At 42.0% G+C, this 23,092-nt stretch overlaps 1 protein-coding gene across 1 annotated transcript in view; it reads right to left on the minus strand.

Annotated features, from left to right (window-relative positions):
* Positions 1–572: 572 nt before the first annotated feature.
* The window catches only part of LOC137465560 (zinc finger protein 131-like), a 36,990-nt gene continuing 14,470 nt past the window's right edge, over positions 573–23,092 (minus strand). The window contains exons 5-7 of the mRNA XM_068177643.1: positions 21,745–22,427; positions 5,889–6,019; positions 573–2,749 (exon numbers count right to left, since the gene is read on the minus strand). Of these exons, the coding sequence (XP_068033744.1) occupies positions 2,189–2,749; positions 5,889–6,019; positions 21,745–22,427 (1,375 nt within the window). The 3' untranslated portion in view covers positions 573–2,188. The remainder of the gene's footprint in view (positions 2,750–5,888; positions 6,020–21,744; positions 22,428–23,092) is intronic.

Consider the following 23,092-nt stretch of genomic DNA (forward strand, 5'->3'; position numbering starts at 1 on the left):
CCTCTTAAGGAGGGAATTCTCTTTTATCGGGGTCCTTCTCCTGGCTCACTTTTGTCCAGAGAGAGGTACCCAGCCCGGGCTGTAACTTTTTGCTGTTATTGTCTCTTTAATTGTCCTAACTCTAATTGTTTAATCTTTATTACTATACTTGTATTGATTTTTTTCCATTTTATTTTTATTAAACTTTTAAAAATTTTTAAAACAAGTGATTGGCATTTATTACAATTAACATCAGGCCACATTATTTTCTCTGCACATAATCTCATCCCATATTATTTGCATCTCAGAACATACAAAACTATCACGGCATAAGATGGACTGTATGCCTCATAAGAGGAAGAGGGGTTTGGCTACAGAGAGTCAGTCTTTGATGTGAACGTAAGCAGGTAGCTATTGGTCAATAGCTGGGTGGTAACCAGAGTTGAACGCAGTCTTTTGAATAGCCTATAAAAAGGGCTGTGTACACCAATAAAGGCTCTCTGCTGCATGAAACCTCGATGTCGTGTCATCTCTCTGTCTCCCAACGCACCATGACACAAAACATCACAAAAAAAGAATGCAAATTACGTTAATTAAATTGTTTGAAATTTTCATTGAGATTCATGTTTGTTTTGCAACAGTTTCTCCAAGGCTAGCTATGATGAAACACAAGAATAATTTTGAATGATACTAAATAAAAGCACAAATCTCAAGAAAAATTTGCATTTGGAGAAGACTGAATAGAAAAGCCTGATTTTAAGCAAGATCTACAGGAATACCAAGAGCATTAGGGAACATCCTTGCAGAAATTCCTCCCTTTACTTAGGGCTTTGAAAACAAAGTTTTTCAGAAGTAGGGAGGCACCTCTAATCTCAAGGCAATAACTGAGAATTGGAAGTTCTTAGCATCCTTAAACATAGAGCCAGACAAGTATTTTCTAAACAAACTTAAGATTAATAGGTCATTAATGTAAAGTTATTAAAATTATATTGATTCTTGCCACTGGGATCTGGCACTGTAATTGACAGTCACTCAGTTGTTCCTAATTTATTGGATTAAGAAAATAATGCAATATTTCACAGATGCTATTGCTTTGTTGTCTAATACTGATTAAAATATTTGCACTCCTACTTTTCAATTCACATTTTAGCATTCATACCTATGGCTTTTACTTTTAGTACAACGTCTTTGTGTCAAGTGTCAGAATTTCACTTTAAAAAGTTAGGAACCTGATACCATATAGACAAGTCTTCTCTCTATGTTTAAAAATATTCCTTTTCAAAAATGGCAATTTATAAAAGAAGAGTCTGCTGGTAGCTTTCTTCCAGCTCATGTTTACCACAGATTCTACTGAGCTTTTCCTAATTTAAAGTGTCCTTTTTAAAGTGTCCTGCTGCCTCCACATGGAATGTTTCCTCCCTCATCCCCTCCTAAATTTAATGAAAAAAAAAATCCCTAAATCAGTAGCTGACAATTTTAAGCAAAAATATAAAGCGCTATAACATTATCTGCATTGCCTTTTATTGAACTAGGTTGAACACTCTCTCTAGGAGCTTTGTGGAAATTTCACCCCTGTTGAAAAGGCACAGTATTTTTGTGCTCTGAGACCTCCAGCAACAATGTTTTTTCCCCAGCCTGAAAGTTAGGGACTGCTGTTAGGAAACAGCAAACAAACAGTCTGCCCAGAAAATTCACAGGTGCCTGATTATCCATTTACATTAGAACCCACCAGATTTTACTGATTCTTCTGCCACAGACACCCTGAAAATCTATAACAAGAGTTTGCTTCTATAGCAAGAGGAGAAGAGGCAAAGTTATTCTTACATATACCCAGGGATGATGTAAATTATACAAGCTATTCATTATTAAAATCCTAACAAAGCTGTGGTGGTTTCTGTTCCATGGCATTACATGAATAGTAAAATTATTTTTCACATATGAGAGGTTTAGTTCTACATGAAGAAAACTACCTTTGGTCCACTTGTCCAGCTTCCTAAGGACAGCATATTGGAAAGGTGACCATGGACCATTAGATCAAAAACCAATGTAAAAGCTAGCAAAAATAATTGGGTACTTCATTCTTAAAGCTACACAGTGTGGTCATTTGTCCTAGTTATCCACCTTTTCATTCTGTGTCCACTAATTGTTGAGTTTTTAAGTTTTCAGCTTGTTCATGATCTTCCATATCTGCATCATCTACTTGACTGGTTTAATTTTCTTCTGCTTCTCCTTGATCAACACTTTCATATTCTACTTGTTCAAGGCCTGTTCCATCTATAAGTTCTGCCTGTACTTCTTCCATCTGTATTTGATTTACATGCCCAACATGTAATTGCTCCACATGAACTTCAGCACCTTGTTCAGTCTGAATGTGTTCAACTTCTAAATAACTAATTTGCACCTGTTCTTGTAGTTCCTCCATCTGTGTGCCTTTCACTTGATTGTCCTGTATGAGATCCTGGTGCATCTGTTCCACAGTTACTTGTGCAGGATCCACTTGTACCTGAATTACTGGTAGGACATGGACTTGCTCCACTTGTTCTATTATAGTCATTGATGTTACTGGTTCAGCTTCCATAGCTTCCACTGGAAGAATCTCTTCTGTCACTATTTGTTCTGAAATATTGTGCATGTCTTTGAGATGCCTTCTCAGCTCACTGCCTTGCATAAACCACAAATCACATAAGGTACAGTGGTTGGGTTTGACACCTGTATGTATTACCAAATGATTTTTAAATTGATCCCAGCTGTTAAACACGCTGTTACAAACCTGAAACAAAAGATACGGTGCGTTAAACAATGTCAACAGAAATATAACAAAGTATAGCGCCTATTTCAGATAATGGCTTCACATAGCGTAGAGTCTGGCTACTTGGATTAAAAAATCCCACCATGTATGTTAGAGGTAGAAGCAGAGAAATCAGCTTCAAATGAACAGAAGACCTGGTATTTATTCATTTTTAAGATACAGTGTGCCATTTAAAGTTGTGCATACAGAGGATACCTACAAAATTAATGAGTCAGTACAGCATGTAAAAGCTTTCTTATTTTAACTTTATGTGAAATTCACATACAGATTCACACCCCAATAAATGTCTGATGCTACAATTTTGAGTGGAAATCTATTTATGTAATAATATCATATGATCAAAGTGCAATTCAAACTGTCCTTTTACTGAAGTTCTAGATGCAGTACTAATAGCCTACTTTTACTTATCAGTTTTCATTTGTTCATGGCATTGTAAGATTTAGCTGGATAGACTAAACTCTCACATTCTGCCATTTCAAAAAAAATATTTGAGCAAATTTAGCAGATAAAAATCTCTTAAAACTCCATATTTTTAAGTCTCTTCCAGCTAAAAGTACTGCTTTGACTGCAGACATACTATTTTCATAAAGCACATGAGCACATTTCCCTTCAGCTGGCAGTGAGGTAAGTAGCTTGAAAACAATACACAACGATTGCAGAAATTAATGAGGTGCCAGGGTAGAAGAGAGAGAAGAGTGGGGTAGAGTCAGGCTTGGAGTAAAGAAATAGGGTCAGGGGTTTTTGTCCATACAAGTGCTCTTGGCTTCAAGAAAGAAGCAAAGAACATGCATTTCACTGTTGGAACCCCTTCACTGTTGGCAAATAATTTTGAAACAGAATGTTCCATCTCCTCAATTTACAGCAACAGCACAAAAGGATGATGGAGTATCTGACTGGGATTAATTCAAGGAATGGGTCTGTGCAATGGAGCGGAATATCCCCATTTTGCTGTTGAAATCTTAAAACCACATTTGTGATGCTAGTAACATGCTTTTTGTATGTGTGTCCCCTAGGCTCATGCTTTAGAAAGAAGTTGCACACACAGACTTCTTAAAATACTAACCTTATAGATAAGTCCTCAAAATTAGTCATACATAAAGGCAATGACTATCAGTAATGCCCAAGCACATAATTAACTGTTCTTGCCATGTGGAGCCTAATTCAGTACTCAAGGCATTCACTAAAGAGCATCCAAAGTGCTCATCAAGCAAGTACAATTTTGTTTTTTTCTTCTTTTTCAGTGAGCCAAGATTTTATTTATTGAACACTATTCAAATTCAGTTTTAAAATGAAAAAAAAATTAAGAATTTATGCAAGAATTCTTGTAGTTGCTGCAGGCTGAAATAACACTAACCCACATTCACAGTTATCTGTAACAGAAAGCTACAAGGTGAAGTAATTAAACCAAAGGATCACTAAGACAAAACAGTATCTTCAGTGAAGCTACTAGGTACAATTTTGTGTTATATAGTAGTTCTCATGTTCAAAAAAAACTTATCTTTTAAGACAAAGGCATGCTCCCAAGAATTAACTTCAGTCTAGTATAACAACTAAGCAATTCCACAGCATTGGTGAAACTTCTGATTAAATGATGAATTTATTCACCTTCTGCAGTATTTGCTGCTTTCTGTGAATATGATCACTCTTTTTTTCAAACAAATAAAGCAAATATCCAACAGTTTTATTTACTACATGACCCAATTTAACCTCAAACCACAGCAATTCTGTGAACTGAATAAGGTGAGAGCCTTATTTGAGACTGTCACAGCAGTGGGACAGCAAAATGTCAAATAAAAATGCTACAACCAATCTCAGCTCTCATATTTTCTAGCTTTTCAGAATCAACTTTTAAAAGCTAAGTAATATTCTTCTGAACAGCTTTTCACATGTCAGTTGCATAGCAACCAAGTACCCTAGCTATCCATCTACAGCATTTATATTTGCTTAAAAGACATTGATTGTCATCATAAATTGAAATTACTTTCCAGCCAGTCAGTATATTGGTATTAAACAGAAAAATAATAAATTAGGAAATTGTGACCCTTGAGTCAGAGATGACACATAGTTGGATCAGAAGGTAAAGTGGCAAAGGCCTCATTTAGTTCATCCTCTTCTTTTATAGCTTAGTTCGCTACAGGTGGACCTGATTGGTCATTTAATCAATACCTTTCACCTGATTGGCTAATTAACAAGACACCCCATTTGTAAACAATCTTATGAGAATAACAGCAAAACAGATTATTAGAAAAACACCACCTGCAGGTTGTTTTAATATTTGGCTATCAATGTTTATCTCCAGCTCTCTAAAGCTTCCCAGGCTGATTCTGGGAAAACTTAGCTATAGCTTTCTCTCTCTCTGACCAGAGAGCTACCACCACAGGAAATAAAATAGTACTTTGTATTTTGGACTTTAGTGAAGCATGCTCACAAGCAGGAAAGGCCTAGGTCTGTACATCAAGAAGCAGAAAGATTAGTAAGATGCAGATGAACACTTACCTATGCACAAGAATCTAACTGATCAACTATTATGAAGCTCCATATCAGTAATTTCATATTTTAAATGGAACTAGATGTCGCTGTTGATTAAGAAACAACACAGACTCACCAGAAGGCTGGTTTGCACAGCATAGCTGCTTTACTTCGAATTCTCTCCTTTTATACATTGTTTGATACAGATAGACCAGATTGGTCAATTAATCAATACATTTCATCTGATTGGCTAATTAACAAGATGCCCTTCTTATAAACAATCTTTGAGGAAAAACAGGAAAACAGAGAGTAGGAAAACAACACCTGCAGGTTGTTTATAATAATAAGCTATCACTGTTTATCTTCAACTCCCTAAAGTCTCACAAGCTGATTTTGGGAAAACTTATCTAGTTTTCTCATTCTCTGACCAGGCTGTCACATCCACAACTACTTAGATATAAGAACTTACCTTCATGTCATGGTTGAATGCAGCCTTTATAATTTATTTTGCTAAAAATAGTTCTTGGATACAAAATCCACTCTCTATGCCTTTCCTGCTCAGTACTCTCACACTCCCTCCCTCAGCACAGGAAGGTGTCTAGCCTCAGACTCTGCTACTTCTATTACCCACCTGACATTCGTACAGCTTCTTTCTTCCCTTTTTAGCTCCAGCTCCAGACTGACAGGCTGTCAGGTGACATTTGAGTGTACTATTCCTAGCAAAATGCTCATGGCAGTTTGGGCATTCAAATGGTTTTTCACCTGTTAAGACAAACATGGGGATTTGTAAGTGTATAAAACCAGCCAGTTTTTGGTCAGCTGTTCCTTTTGCATAGGTTGATAAATATGCTGTAAAGATGTGGCCAACTGGACTATTCTACAGAAGAAAAAATATTCTGTGTGAATTTTATGTAAATAAAATTGCAAAAACCTAATGTGGAGTCATAACTCTCATTTATAAAAACAAAACAAACTGAACAAAACAAACCAAAACCCACAGACATGATAAAGTAACATAATTCCCAGTGTCATTTAAGGTATATTCAGGTTTTTATGAAAGTTAGGCTATTATTTTGATGAAATATCTTTAAGAAATAGGAACTATTTCTCTCTTTTCACCTGATAATAACAGTTAAAAACTCAACATTAGTATATACAAAGTGACACATTAAAGAAGGAGGTATTTAAATAATTCAAAGTTTTATTTTCAAGAACAATGACAGCTTATGCTTGAGAGATGAAACTAAGCTCCAGAAAAAGAAGTTGGCACAGAATGAGCATGAAGTAACAATGCACTGGTATTAAAACAAACCAAGCCCAGAAACTTTAATTCAAAGTAGTATACTGTTATTACCATCATCAAATAGTAACAAAGAACAACTGCTGTCTCTGTTTACTAATTTCATCATGCACAAATACAATGAAATTCAAGGAAATTAAAGTACAAAAAATTAGTAACAGTGTTTTTCTTCTAAGTCTGATAATTAATCTGTGGAGGTACTGATACCAACATCACTATTGAAACAAACTATTTAATGAACTCCAAAAGAGGCTGAAACATTTCATTGAGTAACATAAGAAGCTATTCTAGCTCAATTCAGTTTAAAAGCCTACATTTTCAGGGATGTAGTAATTATTGACAACTGAGATGGAAAGCAAAATAAACCTGTAATTTGAGAAATAAAGATATTCAGCAGCATCTAACTTTTCAAAAGAAATCCACAAGTAGCCTATAATTCTCACTTATACACCCAAAGGCCACAGAAAAACATTAAATGGAGGGAACATTCTCCTTAATGGTTAAAAAAGGCTACATTTTTGGAAACTTTTGTACAGGTAATGCAGAGTATGCTGAACTACCATCTGTCTCGCAGATCAAAAATCACAAACATTGCATGATCAACCAAATACACTGGTGAGCCTAAAGAATACCCCAGGAGGTGATCCCCAGGAGTAAAAAAATTAACAAGGAAGGCAAGAGACTGGCCTGGCTGAGTGGGGAACTGCTGGTCAAACTAAAGGGAAAGAAGGAAATGCACAGGCAGTAGGAACAAGGACAGCTATCCTGGGAAGAGTATAGAGATGGACTTTGGTTGTGGTAGGGATGCGATGAGGAAGGCCAAGGTGAAGCTTGAACTGAACCTGGCAAGGGACGCAAAGAATAACAGGAAGGGCTTCTACAGGTCTGTCAGCCAGAAAAGGAAGGTCAAAGAAAGTGTTACCTCCTGATAAAGAGTGCTGGAAAACTGGTAACAATGGACAAAGAGAAGGCTGAGGTACTCAACTATTATGACTTAATCTTCATGCCAACCTCTCTTCCCACACCTGTCAAATGGATGGACAGCAGGACAGGGACTGGGGGAGCAAAGTCCTTCCCACTCTAAGATCAGGCTCATGACCACCTGAGGAACCTGAATGTACATAAATCTACAGGACCTGATAAAATGCATCCCAGAGTCCTGAGGGAATTTTCTGATGTAGTTGCCAAGCAACTCTCCACAATATTTGAAAAGCCATGGCAGTCAGGTGAAGTCCCAGGTGACTGGAAAAAGAGAAACGTTGTCCCCATCTTTAAAAAGGGTAGAATTCACAGAATTCACAGAATCACTAGGTTGGAAGAGACCTTCAAGATCATCGAGTCCAGCCCATGCCCTAATACCTCAACTAAACCCTGGAACCGAGTGCCACATCCAGTCTTTTTTTAAACACATCTAGGGATGGTGACTCCACCACCTCCCCAGGCAGACCATTCCAGAACTTTACCACTCTTTCTGTAAAAAACTTTTTTTCTAATATCCAACCTATATTTCCCTTGACACAGCTTAAGACTGTGTCCTCTGGTTCTGTCAGTTGCTGCCTGGTGAAAGAGACCAACCCCCACCTGACTACAACCACCTTTCAGAAAGTTGTAGAGAGTGATAAGGTCACCTCTGAGTCTCCTTTTCTCCAGGCTAAACAATCCCAGCTCCCTCAGTCGTTCCTCATAGGGCTTGTGTTCCAAGCTCCTCACCAGCCTCTTTGCCCTCCTCTGGACACACTCAAGCGTCTTAATGTCCTTCCTAAACTGAGGGGCCCAGAACTGGACACAGTACTCAAGGTGCGGCCTCACCAGTGCTGAATATAGGGGAAGGATGACCTCCCTGGTCCTGCTGGCCATACTATTCCTGATACAGGCCAGGATGCCGTTGGCCTTCTTGGCCACCAGGGCACACTGCTGGCTCATGTTCAGTCGGCTATTGACCAGTACCCCCAGGTCCTTTTCTGCCTGAGGACTGTCCAGCCACACCATCCTCAGCCTATAGCACTGCAGGGAGTTATTGTGGCCAAAATGCAGGACTCTGCACTTGGACTTATTAAACTTCATCCTGTTAGACTCTGCCCATCCATTCAATCATTCCAAGTCTCTTTGCAGAGCCCTCCTACCCTCCAACAGATCGAGACACGATCCCAGCTTAGTGTCATCCGCAAACTTACTAATGAAAGACTCAATCCCCTCATCCATGTCATCAATAAAGATATTAAACAGAACTAGCCCCAGCACAGATCCCTGAGGAACACCACTGGTGACTGGCCGCCAGCTAGATGCAGCACCATTCACCACCACTCTCTGGGCCCGACCATCCAGCCAGTTCTTAAACTAGCAAAGAGTTCTCCTGTCCAAGCCGAGGGCTGCCAGCTTTTCCAGGAGTATGCTGTGGGAGACAGTGTCAAAGGCCTTGCTGAAGTCCAAATAGACAACATCCACAGCCTTTCCTGCATCCACCAGGCAGGTCACTCGGTCATAAAAGGAGATCGGGTTGGTCAAACACAACCTACCCCTCCTAAACCCATGGTGGCTGGGTCTGATACCTTGGCCATCCTATAAGTTCTGTGTAATGACACTCAATATAAACTGTTCCATAGCCTTACCTGGTACAGAGGTCAGATTAACCAGCCTATAATTGCCAGGATCCTCCTTCCCACCCTTTTTGTGAATGGGCATTATATTGGCCAGCTTCCAGTCATCTGGAACCTCACCAGTGAGCCAGGACTGCTGGTAAATGATGAAGAGCGGCTTTGCAAGCTCATCTGCCAGCTCCCCCATCACCCTGGGATGGATCCCATCTGGTCCCATGGATTTATGAATATCCAAGCGGCTCAGCAGTTCTCTGACTGCCTCCTCTTGGATAATGGGGGGACCATTCTGCTCCCTGATACCATTGAACAACCCAAGAGGACACTTATCCTGAAGGCAAGTCTTCTCACTAAAAACTGAGACAAAGAAGGCGCTAAGCACCTCTGCCTTCTCCTCATCTGCAGTTACAAAATTCCCTTCTGCATCTAATAAAGAACAAAGGTTAGTCTTACTCTTCCTTTTACCATTAATATATTTATAAAAACATGTTTTATTATCCTTTACAAAAGTCACCATTTTAAGCTCAAACTGAGCTTTAGCCTCCCTAATTTTTTTTCTACATACTCTAGCAGCCCTCTTAAATACTACCTGAGAGACCTGATCCTCCTTCCAAAGAGAATACATCCTTTTTTTATTACTGAGTTCCTCCAAAACCTCCTTGCCCATCCAGGCTGGATGTTTGCCTCATCTTTTGGCACACAGGGACAGTCTGTTCCTGTGCCCTCAAGATCTCCATTTTGAAGCACGCCCACCCTTCCTGAACTCCTTTATTTTTAAGGACTACTTCCCAAGGAGCTCCCTGAATAAGTCTCCTGAACAGGCCAAAGTCTGCCCTCCGAAAGTCCAATGTAAAAGTCTTATTAATGTTCCTCTTGACTTCACCAAATTTTGAGAATTTTATAATTTCATGATCACTATGCCCCAAGTGGCCACTACCTACCACATTTCCCACCAACCCATCTCTATTTGCAAATAGCAGATCTAACATAGTCCCTCCCCTGGTTGGCTCACCCACCAGCTGCAACAAAAAGTTGTCCTCTGCAAACTCCAAAAATTTCCTGGACTGCCTTTTTCTCAGCTGTACTGAGTTCCCAGCAAATGTCCAGCAGGTTGAAATCGCCAACAAGAACAAGGGCTGATGATCCAGAAACATTCTCTAGCTGGTTATAGAATGAATTGTCCACCACTTCTTCCTGGTTGGGTGGACGATAACAGACTCCCAGTAGGATGCCAGCCTTATTGGCCTTCCCCCTAATTCTTACCCATAGGCATTCAACATCGTCATTATTAGTTTCAATACCTATGGCGTCCAAAGCCTCCCTAATATAAAGGGCCACCCCTCCACCTCTTCTCCCTTTCCTATCTCTCCTGAAGAGCTTGTAGCCATCCAGTGCAGCACTCCAGCCATGCAAGTCATCCCACCACATTTCTGTGATGGCAATTACATCATAGCTCTGCTGCTGCACCATGGCCTCCAGCTCTTCCTGTTTGTTACCCATGCTGCATGTATTAGTATACATGCACCTCCGCTGGGCTGCTGATTTCATTCTTATCTCAGGCTTACCACCCTTAGGCCAGCTTCCAGACAGCCCGACAGCATCCCCTTCCCCCTTCAAAACTAGTTTAAAGGCCTCTCAACAAGTTCTGCCAGTTTACAAGCTAAAAACCTTCTACCCTTAACGGAGAGATGGAGCCCATCTGGAAAGGACCCTGGGAACCACCGCTCTGTCAGCTTTACCTCTGTGCCTGGGAAAATCATGGAAAAGATCCTCTGGGAAGTTCTGCGAAGGCACATGGAGGGCAGGGAGGTGATTCAGGACAACCAGCATGGCTTCACCAAGGGCAAGTCCTGCCTGACCAACCCAGTGGCCTCCTCTGATGGAGTGACTCCATCAGTGGACAAGGGAAGGGCTACAGATGTCCTTTCTGTGGACTTCTGTAAAGCCTTTGACATGGAGCCCCGCAACATCTTTCTCTCTAAATTGGAGAAAGAGATTCGATGGGTGGACTCAGAAGGGTAAGAAAGTGGTTGGACGGTTGTTGTGGTTTGACACTGGCCAAACACCAGGTACCCACGAAAATCATTCACTTACCTTTTCTTGCTACAGTTGGGCAGAGGAGAGGGAAAAAAATTAATGAAGGGTTCATGAGTCGAGATAAGGACTGAGAGAGAAACACTCTAAGGGCAACACAGGTTCAAATTTAAAGTTATAAAGTAAATTTATTATTAACAGTCAGAGGAGGATAATGAGATGTAAAATAACCTTTAAAACACTTTTTCCCCCTAGTCCTTCTCTCTTTTCCACCAATAGTGCAGGGAGACAGGGCATGGGGATCTTGGTCAGTTTGTCATTTGAGTTTGTTTCACCATAGTCCTCACTACGACTTGTAGAGGAATTTCGGCTCCGATGCTTGGAGCACCTCCTCCCCCTCTTTCTTTTCCACTGACCTTGGTGCTGCCATGTTTCTTCCTCACATGTCCTCACTTCCTCCTCTTCTCTGACTAGAAGAAAAATTGCTGCTTGTGGGTACCATTGCCAACAAGTTTCACTAATTCAAAGATTCCTGCAGGATCCTACAGCACCAAGAAGTTGATTTCGTCCAAGTTCCCCATCAGGGAGTTGCCCACAATGTTTTTGCAGTCAGCCATGTGACCCCGCTGCCACCACGTGGGCAGTGGCGGCCGTTGCAACGTGGCACTATTTAATGCCTTTCTTCAGGTGGGGCGCCAGGAAGGAGAAGCTGCCGCCGCTGCCCCTGTCCTTTTGCCCGCAGGAAATTGAAAGAGGAATTGGAAAGGAAGAAGCCATTTGCAGCCTTCGGAAATGGCTTTTCTCAAGTGTGAGGGCAAGATATCCACGTAAGGAAGATCTTGTGAAATTGCCAGGGAAGTGGACCACTGCAGATGAAGGTAGCCAGTACTTGAGAGAACTAGCAGTGCTGGAAATCATCTATAGTGATCTAAAGAACGACAGTGTTTCTAAAGATCCGGAGGATGTCCCTTGTACACATGCCATGTGGAGGAAGGTGGTTCAAGGTGCCCCTGCATCATATTCCAGCAGATTGGTAGCACTGTATTATCTGCAAATGGATACACCAACTGTAGAGGTGGCATCCTCTTGGCTCCAAAATGTAGAAGAAACTCTGGCTACTCCCTCATCCCTACGATCCAGTACCCCAGCTTTTAGGGGCAGCCCAAGAGATTGCTCCTCTCCAACCCTGGTCAGAAGGAAGGGAAGCCCCAAGAACAGCCCACGTAATGAGTGACTGGAGGGAGGACATGAGGAAGTGGGATGGTGAACCCACCTTTAAGCTGAAAGCCCGTGTCCGTGAACTGAGAGGGAAGAGACCTGTTAAGAAGGGGCCGCCCAAGATGACTATCAGTGTAGTTGCCACAGAGAGACCAGAAGACAATCAGCCATCTCCCAGATATAAGAGAACTAAAACCATTTCCTACAGCCCTGATGAGGGAACTTCTGATCTAGCATTGCAAAGGTCAGATAGTGAATACTCTGACCAGGAACAGGAATAGAGGGTCCCTACCTTCGGCCAGGAGGAGGAAAGAGATGACTGGGTATACTGGACTTTGTGGACTGGATGGCCTGGCACATCCGATCCACAGAAGTATAAAGCTTTAGTAGATACCAGTGCACTGATGCCATCAAGGTACAAGAGTGCAGAACCTATCTAGATCTCTGGAGTGACAGGGGGATGCCAAGAGTTGCTTGTAATAGAGGCTGAGGTGAGCTTAACAGGGGACAGATGGCAAAAGCGCCCCATTGTGACTGGCCCAGAGGCCCCTTGTATCCTTGGCATCGACTACCTCAGGAGAGGGTACTTCAAGGATCCAAAAGGGTATTGATGGGCTTTTGGTACAGTTACAGTGAATACAGAGAAGATGAAACAGTTATCTACCCTGCCTTGCCTCTCAGAAGATCCCTTCACTGTAGGATTGCTGCAGGTGGAAGACCAACAAGTACCAATTGCTACCAGGACAGTGCATCAGTGGCAATATCGCACAAACTGAGACTCTGTAACTCCTATCCATGAACTAATTTGTCGACTGGAGAGCCAAGGAGCAATCAGCAGAACCTGCTCACCCTTCAACAGCTCCATATGGCCTGTGCGGAAGTCAAATGGGGAATGGAGGCTGACAGTAGACTATTGGGGCCTGAATGAAGTCACGCCACCTATAAGTGCTGCTTCACCAGACATGTTGGAACTCCAATATGAGCTGGAGTCAAAACCAGCCAAATGGTATGCCACAACTGACATTGCTAATGCATTTTTCTCAGTCCCTCTGGTGGCAGAGTGCAGACCACAATTTGCTTTTACCTGGAGGGGTGTCCAATACACCTGAAACCAACTGCCCCAGGGGTGGAAAGATAGTCCCATCATCTGCCATGGCCTGATACAGACCGCCCTGGAACAGGCTGGAGCTCCAGAAGACGTACAGTATATTGATGATATCATTGTGTGGGGTGATATAGCAGAAGTTTTTGAGAAAGGAAAGAAAATAATCCAAATTCTTTTGAAAGCAGGTCTTACCATAAAACAAAGTAAGGTAAAGGGACCTGCACAGGAGATGCAGTTCTTGGGAATAAAATGGCAGGATGGATGCCGCCATGTGCCTACAGAGGTGGTTGACAAAATTGCAACTATGTCTCCACCAGCTAATAAGAAGGAAACACAAGCTTTCCCTGGGTCTTGTGGGGTTCTGGAGAATGCACATTGCAGGTTATAGTCAGCTTGTGGGCCCCCTCTATCGAGTGACCCAGAAGAAGAACCACTTTGAGTGGGGCCTTGACCAACAACAGGCTTTTGAGCAGATCAGACCGGAAATAGCTTGTGTGGTAGCTCTTGGGCCTGTTCGGACAGGAGCGGAGGTGCAAAATATACTCTCCACTGCAGCTGGGGAGCAGGGCCTCACCTGGAGCCTCTGTCAAAGAATCGCAGGAGAAACCTGAGGTCAACCACTAGGGTTTTGGAGCCGGAGTTATCGAGGATCAAAAGCCCACTATACTCCAACTGAAAAAGAGATACTAGCAGCTTACGAGGGGGTTCGAGCCACCTCAGAAATTGTTTGGACAGAAGCGGGAATCCCTCTTGGCACTGTGATTGCCCATGCTACACTGGATGTTCAAAGGAAACATTCCCTCAACACATCATGCAACCAATGCTACATGGAGTAAGTGGGTAGCATTAATTACACAACGAGCCCAAATGGGAAAACCCAATTTCCCAGGAATCCTAGAAGACATTTTGGATTGGCCAGAAGCCAGAGATTTTGGAGCATTGCCTGAGAAGGTGACTCGTGCCCAAGAAGCACCACCATATGATGAGTTACCAGAAAACAAAAGAAGCTATGCTTTATTTACTGATGGATCCTGCCGAGTGATAGAAAACCATCAGAAGTGGAAAGCTGCTGTGTGGAGTCGCACACGACAAGTCATTGAGGTTGCTGAAGGGGAAGGTAAATCAAGCCAATTTGCAGAGGTGAAAGCCATTCAACTAGCCCTAGAGATTGCTGAGAGAGAAAAGTGGCCCATACTTTATACCGACTCCTGGATGATGGCTAATGCCCTATGGAGATGGCTGCAGCAGTGGAAGAAAAGCAATTGGCAATGCAGGGGTAAACCCATCTGGGCTGCTGCATTATGGCAGGACATTGCTGCATGAATAAAAAACATGACTCTGAAAGTACATCATGTAGATGCCCAGAAGTTGTGCCACTGAGGAGCATCAAAACAATGCATGGGTAGATAAGGCCACCAAAATTGGAATAGCTCAGGTGGACCTAGATTTGGAAAGAAAGGGTGAGTTATTTATAGCCCTATGGGCCTATGAAACATCAGGGCATCTTGGAAGGGATGCAACATAGATGGGCTCGTGATCGAGGGGTGGACCTGACCATGGAGGCTATTTCACAGATTATCCATCAGTGTGAAACGTGCTGCCATCAAGTGAGCCACATGAGTGAAGCCTCCTTGGAGTGGAGCGCGGTGGCTGGGCTTCCAGTATGGTGAAGCCTGGCAAATTGATTACATTGGGCCACTGCCACGAACACGCCAAGGCAAGAGTTATATCCTCACTATGGTAGAGGCCAAAACTGGCTGGCTGTAAACATACCCAGTAAACCATGCCACCACCCAGAACATGATTTCAGGTCTTGAAAGACACATTTTGTAGCAACATGGAACCCCAGATAGAATTTGGTCAGACAATGGGACTCATTTTCAAAATAATCTTATAAACTCCTAGGCAAAGAGACATGGAATTAAGTGGATCTATCACATTCCCTATCATCCACAGGCCTCTGGGAAGATTGAAAACTATAACGGACTGCTAAAAACTATGTTAAGAGCGTTAGGTAATGGGACATGGAAGCACTGGGATGCAAACTTGGGAGAAGCCACTTGGTAAGTCAACACTAGGGGATCTGCAAACTGCCCTCATCCCACCCAAACGAAGCCCTTAGACACTGTGGGAGGAGACAAGATCCCTGCACTACACACAGGGAAGTGGCTGGGGGAAGTCAGTGTGGATTTCTTCCCCCATGGGAAAAGGCAAACCCATTCATGGGATTGTCTTTGTCCTAGGACCTGGGTGTACTTGGTGGGTGATGCAGGAGGATGGGGAGACCTGGTGTGTACTTCAAGAAGATTCAACCTTGGGGTAAGAATAACCTATACTGTAAGTTGTATGTTACAGAAGGTAAAGCAGCAGGAGGGACATGAACTGACAAAGAATGAATTTTGCGAGGAGCAAGAAAAATGCAATGATGAACAGGGATGGTGGCGGTGCCCAACCATGAACCATCAAGTATACTATTTTTCCTGTCCTGACCCCACATTCTGATGGAATGGAGACCACCTGGAGGCATGTGAAAGGACAGGCAATAGTAGTTAATAAAATGTATGTTTTGTACAGAGATGGTTTAAGCATCCTAGTAATGAGAGCATATATATTTTATGGGATCCGAGCATGACGCAAATGGTATGGAATAAGGGGTGGAGATTGTATTGGGTCTGACCAAGGTAAAGTTCACAGCCCTCACAGTGCTGTGCTTTGCATTGGTAGCTGGAAGGGTGTTGATAACAGACCAGTGTTTTGGCTATTGCCAAGCAGCGCTGTCCCTCTGATATTCTTTCCCCCAAAGGGAATGGGAGTGGGCAAGGTCCTGGGAGGGGACACAACCAGACCAGCTAATCCAAATTGGCCAAAGGGATATCCCATACCATATGACATCAGCTCAGATATATAAGCTAAGGGAGAGAGGAGGAAGGGGGCGGGGGGGGGGGGGGGGGGGGGCAATTAATGAGTTTTTAATGTTTGCCTTCCAGAGGAACCATTACACGTGCTGAAGCCCTGCTTCCCAGGAAGTGTCCGAACATCGCTGCTGATGGGAAGTAGAGACTGACCTTTTTTCTCTTTAGCCCATGCGTGTGCAGATCTCTGCTTATTTCTTTCTTTTACTATAATAAAACTGCCTTATCTCACCCTGCTGGTTGTTCTCCATCTTATTCTCTTACCTGTCCCAGTGGGAAAGGGCAACTGAGTGGGCACCTGGTATCCAGCCAGGGTCAACCCATTACACAGTGTTATTTAATATCTTCATTAATGACACACACAAAGGGGTCAAGGGCACCCCTCAGCAGGTTTGCAGATGACACCAAGCTCAGTGGTGCAGGTGACACACCTGAAGGACAAGGCCATCCAGAGGGACCTGGACAAGCTCAAGAAGTAGCCCATGGGAATCTCAAGAGAATTAACAAGACCAACTGCTGGTGCTGCACCTGGGTCGGGACAATCCCCAGGATCAATCCAGCCTGAGGGATGAACAGATCAAGAGCAGCCCTGGGGAGAAGGACCTGGGGTAATGGTGGGTGAGAGGCTGGACATGTCCTGGCCATGTGCACTGGCACCCATAAATCCCCTGTGTGCTGGGCTGATCCCACAGTGTGGGCAGCAGGGGAGGAGGGGATTCTGCCTCTCTGTTCTGGTGAGACCTCACTTGCAGTTCTGCCGCCAGCTCTGGGGTCCCCAGCACAGAAAGGACATAGACCGGTTAGAGTGAGTTCAGAGGAAGCACCAAGATGATCAGAGGGATGGAGCATCTTTCTGTCTTGGAGCGAGTTATTACGATAGTAAATCTCCTGATCCTCTGCTTTGTGCCCAAAAAATGGTTGCTGTATCTTTAAGGCAAGGGACTGGATGTGTGTGGCGTTGGGGAGAGCCCCTGTTTCAGTGCAGGCTTTTTTAAAAGCCTTGCCGTCCAGGTTTTCCATGGCTCAGGGGATATCGTGAGAGGTGTAAGCTCGGCCTGGGACCTATAGGGGGGGTGGGGCTTAGGGCTCTCTCACTCTCGCTCTCTTCTGGTTCAGGATCGAGGTGACGGTGAGTCAAGGGGTCAGCTGGAAATATATTTAGGATAATTGAAAACTGTAGATGAGTCGAGGGGCCAGCTGGGAATATAATTGGGATAGTAGAAGATTGCATATTTAAGTTAAGATTTTAAAAATAGTTAAGAAGCTAATTTAGTAATATAGGTGGCAAGAATCAAGTACCTTAGTTAAAGAGTAACAAATACATTAGGAAAGAGAAGCTAGGAGTGACAGGGATAGATGTAGCAATTGTGAAGGAGCAGAGACCATAGAAATACCTTGCCTTAAGAATAATCAAACAGTTAGGAGAGGCTTGGACCGTGACCAGCAGATCAAAAAGTCCTGCCAACTGGCCATGGGTGAAGAGTTCACCATGAGGAAGACGGCTTTCTTCCTCCCATACGCCCACTCCCTTATTTCAAAATCCCACTGACGCAATTAAGGGAGTACAATTGAGCAGCCGTAATGGATATTCAGCTGATTATAATATGAAGCGGGCAGGTAATGATTATGTATTATGTGTCCTTAGAAACTGCTTGGATATGTAAAACCTTTTCTGTATAAATAGAGAGCAGGAGTCTGCAACTCCTTGCACATGTATTTGGAAATGATTCCACATATGTCCAGCGTGCTGCAATAAATACCCTTATTTTCAACTTTAATTAGTTGAAGAGTCGTCTGTCCATGCATCAGTGGCCACAAGGGGACAGAGTGAGTGCATCTGGCTTGAAATATTGTTACACTCTCTTTTTTTCCTAACATCACTTCCCTGTCATTCGGGAGCCCAGAGCCAGCGCATGTGGTGCCACCTGGGACCAGGACCATGTCCCACCAGACCCTGGCCTGCAGTGTGGTGGCTGTGGTTACTCCTGTGTGTTAGGCTCGAGGACTTCGATCCGCTATAGTTTCTACACTGCAAGCCTGCTCGTTTTTTCCCTGTTTCTCAACCATTTGGGGGTTCAGAGCCAACCTGTGGGGTGCTGCCAAGACTGGGGCTGCTCCCACTGGGCCACTTCTCTGCACAGTAGCCCGACATTGCAACCAAGCCCTGCTCACCTCCCCAGAGTGTGCCAGCTGACAGTGGGGGTACCAGAACCAACTGCTGCCCATGAGCTTTGCAAAAGGAGCAATCTCCTGTCCTCCTCTTTGTTCAAGCTCCCACCACCAATACCTGAAGAGGTTGCCAAGCTTGTGTCAGAGCACCCTCTGAAGCCGCAGGGGGCAGCCTCTCTGCTCTGCTAGGAGCCAAGTGCCCCCTGCCGGTTACTGTTGTAACTACACCCAAGGGAAAAATTAACAGGCGGGAAAACTTGTTATTGTTTTTGTTGTTTGTTCTGATTTATATATATTTAAATATATATATGGTTATAGTTATAGTTATAGTTAACTTGCCAGTAAAGAACTGTTATTACTTTTCCCATAATTTTGCCTGGAAACCCTGTAATTTCAAAGCGATAATTTGGAGGGAGGGGGGGTCATCTTTTCCATTCCGGGAAGATTCCCACCTTCCTTGGCAGACATCTGTCTTTTAAACTGAGACACTTGGCTATGAAAGGCTGAGAGAATTGGGATTGTTCAACCTGGAGAAGAGAGTCTCCAGCATGACCTAATTGTGACCTTCCAGGTCCTAAAGGGAGCTGACAAGAAAGATGGAGAGAGACTATTTTCAAGGGCCTGGAGTGAGAGGACAAGGGGGAATGGTTTAAAACTGAAAATAAGTATGTTTAGATTAGATATTAGGAAAAACTTTGCTGTAAGGAGGGTGAGGCCCTGGCACAGGTTGCCCAGAGAAGCTGTGGCTGTCCCATCCCTGGAAGTGTTCAAGGCCAGGTTGGACAGGGCTTGGAACAACCTGGTCTAGCGGAAGTCATTCATAGCAGGAGGGGCTGGAATGAGCTTTAAGGTCCCTTCCAATCCAGGCCATTCTATGATTCTGTGAATATTACAGAACAAAACTCACACCACAAACCTTCACCTGCTCTGCAATCTCGTCACATTTAAAGAGTTAATTGAAGTGAGGCACTGCCCAGTTAAGGACAGATTTATTCTGTTTTTACCCAAATTCCTCAACAATCTTCATATTCTGCCTAAAGTATCTGAAACTGACAATGCAAAGACAACAGTGGCAATATCCAAAGGCCAAAAAGACATTGTGTGACTTCTTGCACAGTGCAAATCAATGCAGTGACTTCAGCAGCAGCAATGGAAGACAGAGAGAGCATATCAGCCTTCCTCTAGCATTAGAAATACACTGGCAAGCTGGTAACTGAACTCCTCTGCTAAAGGTGACAACTCGCTTCTCTTCCCCTGGGTGTCATTAAACTATGAGTTTATAAAATCTCACTTAGATAAGACTAAAGAGGGAGGGTTCTTGGCCTCATCTAACAATTAATTTTTTTTCCATTTATGAGAACAGGCCAGATTTCACTTGCCAATCATAAGTAACTCACAGGACAGAAATTCTGATCTAAGATAGTCCAATATTTTGTTGGACCTTTATAATCCTGCAGCCACAGGAAAGGGATTGCCCAAAATAAATATTTTTTAACCCAAAGACATTCATAATAACACAGTGACTTCTATTTGCCCAATATGTAAGAAATACCAGGGAATTCACCCATAACCATAAAGCTGCCATATCATTGTTTAGATTGGGTTTAGAGAGATATAGTAAGGTTGTTGGGATTTTTTGTTTGGGTTTCTTTCTTTTTTTCTCCCCCAGAAACACAAAGGTAGGCATTTATCAAATGAACTTCTTGGGATCATTTATTCATGGTATGTAAATAGAGTCCATTTATTCACTCCTATGGAAGATATTATTTGCAGTTCAATGTACAATACCTGTGAAACATATTTTGCATTCATGAAGAATGGCAAAGACCTTGATGAATTTTTCTCAAGAAGTTTGTATAATCCGCATACAAATTACTTCAATTACAGAGTTTTCAGACATGGGCTGATTAATTTGGCTGCTTCAAGCACATCACTGTAACTGGAAGTAATTAGATTCCATGTGTGATACTTGCATCAATAAATATTTTGAACGTATTCGGCACCTCCTGTGATATGCTAAGTTGCTTCATCCCCAAAATCCTTCTATCACCAACAGCAACGAATATACTGTTATATTTGGCTTATTCTGTTAATCCAATACTCCACAAACTTTTCTCAGAAAATACTTTTGTTAGGTAGCTTGCATTTGGCTTGGTCATAATGGAGAAACACTCCCTGCTTCATAGGGAAGAAGAATTTGCCAAAGAGTTTTCATAAATGCAACTTTTAAGGGGCTATTTGGAGTAGATTTGATGCAGTGTCATATACAGATACAAAGAAGTTCCAATTAAAAGGCTTTTGCAACAGCAAGCTGCAAAAGAAATGACTGCTACCCTCTATTAAATTCTTAGTGATGATTCATTACTGATATATCAAGCAAAAATGTCTGAAAGATCAGGACAACATATATTTTACAGAGAGCTATCTATATAATACTCAGTACCTATTCAGATAGTACAGACCTTTCAGTGACATGAAGAAATAGCATCTTAACCTCCCATATTATATAGAAGAAACACAAGTAATTTTCTACTCAAAAGATACTGTTCAAGGAGGCAGATTTTACAGTAACAAAAGTCTACTATAGTCACTAGAAATGTATTGCTGAGTTAATTAACAAAGAAAATGAAATCAGATGAGATGTCAAGAGCAAGGGGGTGCTTTATGCCTAATGCATTAATAGGCATTTGCTCATATGTTCTGTTAGTAAAATAAACTCTTTAAAATATATATTCCACTGAGAAGCTCATGGTTTAGATCATATTTCAACAGAAACATTTACTGGTAGAATTGTGAAAGTAAGAGCATGTCATGGCAGCTCCTCAGTTTGGTGCTTTTCAAGAAAAAAACATGCTTTAAGAAATTAATTTGAAAGAAATATTTTAAGATTTAATAGACTGAAAAGAGAAGCTTCATTAGTGCTTTCTGGTTTTAGGCATCTATTTTTAACCACCTAAATCCTTCAAAGTTTATATCAATGCAAAACAAACAAAAAAAAAATAAAACCAAACCAGCATTTTAGTTGCAACTACAAGTCAAGTATTTCTAGCACTCAGAACTCATGCATTTTCTTCAGCATATTTTCTATTTCCCCAAAACATGCAACACATGCTAGACCCAAAGCCACAAAAACAGGACCATATCAGTGTTCTCACCTGTGTGCTTTCGGAGGTGCTCTTTAAAATGTCCAAAGTGATCAAACTGCTTATCACAGTATTGGCATATATGTATTTTCTTGCCAGGTCTTTGCTTCTTGCTAGCACCACCTTCATCAAGGTGGTGACAAGTGAGGTGTTGTTTCAAAGCACTCTCTCGTAGGTAGCTTTTATTGCATATGTCACACTTGTAACTCTCAGCAGAGTGTGTTTTTGTGTGTTCCTTAAAATGGTAAAACAATTTAAATGAACGATTACATTTTTCACAGTGGAATAAATTCTTCACATGCGACAGCTGAAGTTCCACAAGTTCAATACCTTCTACCTGTTTGCATGAGGGATCAGTTGCACCACCTTCTTCTTGAATCTGACATTTTGTCTCTCCTTGACGATACTTACTGGTGATATCTGCCAAAAGAGCCAAAGCAGATTCATCTGATGTACCTGTTGTATGTATGTACTTTATAGATTGCTCTGCAGAAGCTACTTCAAGTGTTTCAATGCTGTCATCTTCCCCTTCAATCGTCCCTTCAGCTATCTCAACTTCAATTTCAACAGGCTCTGATTCTGCAGATGGCAGTGTTTCTGTGATAACATTAGATGTTTCAGCAATCTTCCTCTTTTTTGCTTTATTTTTACCTTGTCTTTGATTTGATTCTAAGGGTGATGAATTTTCTTTGTTCCTGCAAAACATTTACATAAACATAGTTGAGAAAAATGCATAATTTATGATTGGCTTTTCGCAAATATTAAATTGAATACTATATGTATTATGTTATATTGATTAGAAGTGCTGTGTTAACATTTTAATAGTATGGTAAATGTAGTTTTGTAGTTAAAATAGAACCTATATATGTGGGTTTTTTTTTTTACTAGCTCAAGCAAGAGATGAGATAATGAAGAAACTCTTCACACAGAGATGACAATGATGGGGGCCCATAAAGAATTACTGCCTCCTTATCGGAAAAGACAAACATTCTTCCACCGTCTCTCCGTCTTTATGGAACCACCAGGATTAAGGGGAAGAAGTTGACAAAAACCAGAAAAGTTCTTAATTTGCAAGGAATTTATGCATCATGTATGAGATGTATGAATATGCAACAGGCTACTGCTTTTAAAGATTATTCCTTTGTTCACAAGGCATGCTTATTGGGCTTAACGTCTGTAATTCTTTGCTTTTTATTGTCTTGTAATTGTCCTAACTCTAAATTTTCATTACTCAAATTGTATTACTGTTTTTATAACCATTTCATTATTATTAAACTTTTAAAATTTTAAAAACCAAGTGATTGGCGTTTATAACAATAGTTAAGATCCATAAACACTTACATAACAATTCCTGCCTGAT

The sequence above is a fragment of the Anomalospiza imberbis genome (assembly GCF_031753505.1).
Source record: "Anomalospiza imberbis isolate Cuckoo-Finch-1a 21T00152 chromosome W unlocalized genomic scaffold, ASM3175350v1 scaffold_31, whole genome shotgun sequence".
In the NCBI taxonomy this organism is placed as follows: domain Eukaryota; kingdom Metazoa; phylum Chordata; class Aves; order Passeriformes; family Viduidae; genus Anomalospiza; species Anomalospiza imberbis.